The sequence below is a fragment of the Scyliorhinus canicula genome, chromosome 18, assembly GCF_902713615.1.
Source record: "Scyliorhinus canicula chromosome 18, sScyCan1.1, whole genome shotgun sequence".
NCBI lineage: Eukaryota > Metazoa > Chordata > Chondrichthyes > Carcharhiniformes > Scyliorhinidae > Scyliorhinus > Scyliorhinus canicula.
The window spans coordinates 84,644,276-84,651,208 of NC_052163.1; the positions used below are offsets into that span (position 1 = coordinate 84,644,276).

At 44.9% G+C, this 6,933-nt stretch overlaps 1 protein-coding gene across 1 annotated transcript; it reads right to left on the reverse strand.

Moving 5' to 3' along the window:
• Positions 1-2,730: 2,730 nt before the first annotated feature.
• Positions 2,731-6,724, reverse strand: LOC119952884 (immunoglobulin lambda-1 light chain-like). The gene is made up of 4 exons (XM_038776501.1): positions 6,540-6,724; positions 6,120-6,439; positions 5,695-5,731; positions 2,731-3,409 (listed from the first exon to the last, which is right to left on the reverse strand). The coding sequence occupies exons 1-4, from the start codon at positions 6,655-6,657 to the stop codon at positions 3,087-3,089; spliced, it is 798 nt and encodes a 265-aa protein (XP_038632429.1). The 5' UTR covers positions 6,658-6,724; the 3' UTR covers positions 2,731-3,086.
• Positions 6,725-6,933: the final 209 nt, after the last annotated feature.

Sequence of the window (6,933 nt, forward strand, 5' to 3'; positions counted from 1 at the left end):
ATTTCTGCTGTACCACACCTGTAGAGTGGGCCGTGTGCTCCCCATACCACAATCTATTAAAAGTTGTGGGTCAGGTAAACTCCATGATACACTTTGGGGTTCTCTAACCCCTGGCCCATAACAATACCACGGGGATCTGTACTGGGTCCCCTATTATTTGTAATTTATATAAATGACTTAGATGACTATGCGGGTGGGGGGGGGGGGGGGGGGGGGGGGGGTAGGATCAGTAAGTTTGCCGATGATACAAAGATTGGCCAGGTGGTTGACAGTGAGGTTGAGTGTATTGGGTTACAGGAAGATATAGACGGGATGGTCAAATGGGCAGAAAAGTGGCAGATGGAATTTAATCCTGAAGAGTGTGAGATGTTACACTTTGGATGCAGCAATTTGACACTGGGAAGCCCAGAGGAATAAAGAGACCTTGGCGTGTTTGTAAATAGATCTCTGAAAGCAGAAGGGCAGGTTAATAGGGTGGTGAAAAAGGTATATGGTACACTTGCCGTTATCAATCGTGGCATAGATTACAAAAGCAAGGAAATGATGTTGGAGCTATATAGAACATTGGTGAGGCCACAGGTGGAGTACTGTGTGCAGTTCATGTCACCACAATATAGGAAAGATGTGATTGCACTGGAGGGGATGCAGAGGCGATTCACCAGGATGTTGCCTGGGATGGAACATTTAAGTTATGAAGAGAAGTTGGATGGGCTTGGGTTGTTTCAGCTGGAGCAGAGAAGGCTGAGGGCGACCTGATCGAGGTGGACAAGATTATGGGGAGCATGGACAGGGTGGATAGGGAACAACTGTTCGCCTTAGTTGAAGGGTTGGTTACAAGTGGACACAAGTTCTAGGTGAGGGTGGGAGGATTTGAGGAAAAACCTTTTTACCCAGAAGATGGTTCCAGTTTGGAATGCAGTGCCTGGGCGGATAGCAGAGGTGGGTTGCTTCACATCCTTTAAAAAGTACCTGGATGAGCACTTGGCACATCTTAACATTCGAGGCTATGGGCCAAGTGCTGGCAAATGGGATTAGGATTGGCAGATCTGGTGCTTTTCATACAGTGGTGCAGATAGGGTGAAGGGCCTTTTCTGTGCTGTGAATCTTTGATTCCACCACAGGCTGGACAAGGAGCCAGGACCCAAATACACCCCAACCAGAACCTGGAATTGAACCCCATGATATTGGCACCAATTTGATCCCTGCTTTTCCAGCCAGCTAAGCCACAGAGCACCCCCAAGGACCATAAGATATTGAAGTAAAAGTAGGCCTTTCAGCCCATTGTTGCTCCTCCACCATTCAGTTAAGTCATGATTGATATGACATGATAATCTGAGTCGGAGTAGCTGTGGCAACATAGACTTTAACATTTGTGCTGTAGTCTGGAGCTATGTGATGTGTTGGGTACTCTGGATCTGTGGACACTGCGTTTACCTCAGCAGTAACATAGACAGGCTACCAACACTTGTAATAGTACAACTCTATTTTATTAAGCTAAGAGCTGTTGAACATGCCCTGTGGGTCGACACTATGTTAGATTAACTGGAGACCTATGCCTAACCTGACCAGTCTAAACTGTTAGCACATTGTGAAGGTTTGTGCTACTAACTCCGAGCTCTGTCCATCTCAGAGGCTGCATCCCGAATGAGCGGGAAAACTAGTGCCCTCTGGCTTTATAGCGAGCGTGCCCTAACTGGTGATTGGCTGCTGTGTTGTGTGCGTTGATTGGTCTTGCAGTGTGTCGGTCAGTGGGTGTCTCTGCACCATTACATACTGATGTGTATATTATGACACTATGGATCGTGATGGGAGAGGCTCCAATTCTCTTTGCTTCATGGGCTGACCAGGAATCTTTCCCTCTCTGACCGCCTGCCAGTGGCAAGTGTTGGAAGGATTTGCAAATCAATTGGCTGTGTTATCAACATATCCTCCTTGGTCATCAAGTCCTGGAGCAGGACTCAAACCCAGAGCTGCTGACAGAGTGACAGGGACACTGCCCATTGCACTACAGGACCCCCTTTCCAACACTTTCTACTCGATATTTTAGGAACTTTCTTTGTTCTAATGAAAAAAATATCAATGTCTCCAGTCCCTCCTAATAACTGAAGCCTCAAACTTTCTGATATAATCTCAAAGACTATCTCCTGTACCATCTCCATGGTCTTTTCCTTCAGAAAATAGGTGCCCCAAACTGGACACAATATTTTAACTATGACCTAGCCAATGATCTGTACGGGTTCAGCATTATCACTTTGTTATTCACCTCTACTCCCCTATAGAAAAAACTATGATCCAATATTCTTTCTACATTTCGATAACTTTATTCTTCTACATTTGCACGTCTGAGCATTAGTTCTCCCATCATCTCTCCATTTCTTTTCTAATAAATTCAGAGTACCCAATCATTTCTTTCCAATTAAGGGCAATTTAGCATGACCAATCCACCTACACTGCAGATCTTTGGGTTGTGGGGGCAAAACCCATGCAGAGACAGGGAGAATGTGCAAACTCCACACAGACAGTGACCCAAGGCAAGGATTCGAACCCAGGTCCTCAACGCTGTTAGCTGCAGAGTTAATCATTGCATCACGTGCCGCCCCATCATCTCCCCTTTTAAAGGTTTATCATCTACCTGTCTATATCTCACTGAAGCCACATACTGCTCTCATCAGTCAGGGCTCCAGAAGTGCTCAAGGTAATATCACACACACACACACACACACGGCAATATTTCCTGCACAGATTCTCTTTATTGGAAATTACACTCAGTCACAGTCATTGTCTGGCTGGAGCAGATAATAAACATTTATTAAATCCAACACTGCTGCTGAGCAAACATTTTGATCAGAAATATTTGATTGGAGCTAAGGAACTGGTCACTTTAACCCTGGTGTCGCCTTTTGTAATGGGAGAAACTGAGCAAAACCTGCCCCAGGTACAAAACAACTCAAATGATACAACAGAATCACACAAAGCAAAGAGAAACATGAAATGCAGCAGGGATAGAGGGTGGATAATGGTGGTGGGAGACAAAGTGACATATTCTAGCTATTCAGGCAGCAGACACAAGTGAATCTTCCATCTATTTAACAGCCGGATTGAGAGGCGGTTGCGGTTGTTTTTGAAGCTGCTCCTTGTTGAACTGTACAGGAGTACACCTTCCCACTGCTCCAATCTGTGCCAGGGACTGTCAGGTAGCTGCTGAGACTGAAGCTGTTGTCCGAGTTCCGCGATGCCACGCTGGTTTGGATATCACTGCTCGTCGGGCTCCCATCGACTGTCCAGCTGACCGCAGCAAAGCCCATGGACAGTTTGCTGACCAGGCAAACTAACGTGCCGGCTCCTTTAGTGGATATCTCATCGGCTGAAGGCCCGAGCAGTTTCACTGAAGGGTCAGGGAGTTGCCGAGCTGCAATCAGAAGCAGAGAACACATATTATTAGAGAAAATGGTAACTTATTTCAGAGTTTAAAATAATTTGCTGGGAAAGGTTGCCGCTTCCTATAGTGGGCTCCAAAGTTCATCGAGTGAGAGGACCCAGAGTGTCGTGGGTTTGAGAACAGAAAGTGTTGATTTAAAAGTTGTTGGTTTCGGATCCTCCTGCTGACTCTGTGAGTTAGAGCTTCGCTCACTGTGGGTACTTCACCTCCAGCTCCCAGATTCTATCCTCAGTCTGTGTCACATTGCTGCTATCATGTGAGTGTAGCAGGAACATTTCACTTCGTCTCTGTATCCCTGATTCGGGGGAGAACGGATTTAGTGCGTCTGAAAATCTCCTTGGATGGGAACAGTGGTTAGCACCAGGAACCCAGGTTCAATTCCGGCCCTGGGTGACTGTTTGGAGTTTGCATGTTCTCCCCGTGTCTGCGTGGGTTTCCTCTGGGTGCTCCAGTTTCCTCCCCTGTCCAAAAATGTGCAGTTGATGGATTGGCCATGCTAAATTGCCCCTTAAGTGTCCAAAGATGTGAAGGTTAGGTGGGGTTGTGGGGTTACTGAGATAGGGCTGGGGAGTGGGCCGAGGTGGTATTCTTTGAGAAGATCGGTACAGACTTGATTGGCCAAATGGCCCCTATCTGCACTGTAGGGATTCTATGGGTTCTGATGCTGAGCATGCTGCCCTTGTGTCACCTCCTCAACCCCCCCCCCCCCCTCAATATGACCTCCCTCCCTCCCACTGGTAGGGTTGATGGTTGTGCGTGTGATGTGAGGCCAGGACTCAGCTATTGACAGGTGAATTACCCACTGACATTTGTCTAATCAACAAGGAATGGTCAATTGAGAGACGTGGGAGGGCTCACCATTCCCACAGTACAATCCTGAGGGGATGGGAGGGACAATCTCAATAATCAAGTGTACATGATTAGAAATAAAGCTGAAAAGCATTTTAAGGTTCATCTGCTATGTGTCCACCATTACCCCATTCTGTGTCTCTCCTTGTGAAGTCGATCACCACCTTCCTTCACAGTTCACAATACTTCCCCATTTTGTGTCAGCCGCACATTTTGAAAGAAAAACAGATGTCCTAATACAAATGCATGGGGAATTCCATTCTATATCTCCTGCCAGTCCAAGAAACAACCAATCATCACTCCTGTTTCCTATCACTCAATCAATCTCCATGTCCACACTGCCATTACCACTTTTAATCCCTGGCCTTTAACATTACTGACAAAGCTGTTGTGTGTGGCATTTTATCAAGTGTCTTTTAGACACCTATGCTCACCACATCAACCACATTCCTCGCAACAATAAACTCAAATCCTGTTGAGAGGAGGAAAATGGTAGTGAACCTGACGAATTCGCTGCCACAGAAGGCTGATTTGTTTAGATTTTAACAACATCGGGGTTATGGGCAGAAAGCAGGAATATGGCATTGAGATCGAGGATCAGCACTGATCATATTGAATGGGACAGCATGTCAGAAGGGCAGAAGAATCTCTTCCTGTTCCTAGTTTCATTGTTGCTAATTCAATGTGAAACTCTTCAGGACATGAAAAGACATTTATTACTGTAGTGTTAATTCCTTCCTGCGCACCTAACAGTGAATAACATTTCCACAGTTGTTAACAAAACAGTTTAACCATGAGAGCCAACCACAATTTAACCCTTTCCAAGCACAGCTTTCATGAATGAATTTTTAAAAACTGTACAACATCCTGATCAAAAATCTAACTGCACCAAACTATATACAAAAATTTAGAGCAACCAGTTTCCACCGGAACTTACTGAAGTTAATTCCAGAAATTAATTTATAATAAAGTGTGGAATGGTTACAGCACAGAAATAGGCCATTCGGCCCATCACAACTGTGCCAGCTCTCTGTTAACGCCAAGTCCCGCTCCCCACCTTTCCCCACAATCCCACCAATTTTCTCTTCCCAATTGTCTTTTGCTACCCATGACTGAATTGACTCCACCACAAAAAAGAGAATTGATTAATGGTAAGAGTACTGAGAAACAGCAACACCATTATTAAGAGCTAGTATTAAAAATTCAAATATACAGAAGGAATAATTAGCCAGCCTTTTCTGGTTAGAGAACTGATGCTGGAGACGAATCATGTAATCAGAAATTTCATTGTAAACTTAAATTTAACCGGTAGGTGCGAAAACAAACTGAAATTGAATTGTTAATAATTTCTCAATATCTAAATCCACACAGCAAGTTTCTTCAGGAGGGAGTTTCCAGCCACTTACCTGCAACAAAGAGTTTGGTCCCTTGGCCAAACACCCACACAGTGTGATGTTCTAGGGTTCAGTCCATACAGTTACCCCGGATCCTGGAATCAGACTGAAAACAAGCTCAGGTTCTCCACTCCAGCATTATTCAGGCTTCCTGTATTCCCAGGGTTCCTGCTGGTGAGGAACAATAAGGAATAAACTCACAGCAACATCCACACACTGATAGTAAAATATCATCAACACCCAGTACTGGCCAGTCAGATTCAGAATGTTATCAAAAATTAAATGAGAATAATTCAAAAATATTGTATTAAGGACAAAATTCAAGTGATTTTATGTAATGTAAAATATTAGAATGTTTTACCAAACACAAAAGTTATTCATTGCATTATATTTGCTGATTTCAGTTTTTGTTTTACCTTCTGTCACTGTGACACATGAGTACTGCTCGAGGAAACCCACTTTCCACAGTAATAGACGGCGGCATCATTCACCTCCACGTTCTTTATGATTAACTGGTAAATGTTGTGGCCGCTGTTGGCTTTCGATGTGAAACGATCGCTGTTAAACCCAGAACCATAGGTAGGGGCACTGTGAGAGTAATAGTAACGGAGGATCCATCGAGGAACTGATCCCGGTGTCTGCTTGTACCAATTAACATAGTTGCCATCATCCGCTCCAATGTTACAGTCCAGTGTGGCCGTGTTTCCCGGTGTCACAGTCAGGTCTGGAGGCTGAGTCAGAGTCTGAGACTGTCCATCTGTAAAAGAGCAGAGATTAACATTAGAAACTGACTGTTTAAAAGTGATTCCAAGACCTCCGCTGCTGCGGGAGGAGCAGAGTTCAGTGTTTGTACTTACAGCCCAGCCACAGCGCCAGAGAGCAGAAAAAACACAACATCCGCATCATTGCTGCCAGTGAGCTTGCTGCCTCCTTCAGTGAGTGTATCTGTACCAGACTGTGGCAGCAGCTGCCCATTGAACCCAGTTATAGAGCCATTCAGACCAGGAAGGAACCCCATGCAAATTAGTGAACTCACACTCACCAATCAGAACAAGGGTCTGAAACCCCTCCCAATCAGAGTCAGAGATTCAGATTGATGGCGTGACACCTCAGTCCAGTAAGAGACTGAATTGCATTTTAAACAAAGTACTTTCTTGTCTGATATTTCCCACTTCCCTTTTGCCTGCTTCTTCTGTTCAAATCTGGAGGATGAATTGCCGTTCACACCACCAGTAACAAAATATTCCCGCT

What these genes read in the sequence shown, in the direction of transcription:
- LOC119952884 (XM_038776501.1), bottom strand. Translation starts at nt 6,657, where the DNA reads ATGGGCAGCTGCTGCCACAGTCTGGTACAGATACACTCACTGAAGGAG. An exon ending in GGGTTTCCTCGAGCAGTACT is followed by an intron (nt 5,732 to 6,119) that starts CATGTGTCACAG and finishes CATCACACTGTG; the next exon opens with TGGGTGTTTGGCCAAGGGAC. An exon ending in GACCAAACTCTTTGTTGCAG is followed by an intron (nt 3,410 to 5,694) that starts GTAAGTGGCTGG and finishes TTCTGATTGCAG; the next exon opens with CTCGGCAACTCCCTGACCCT.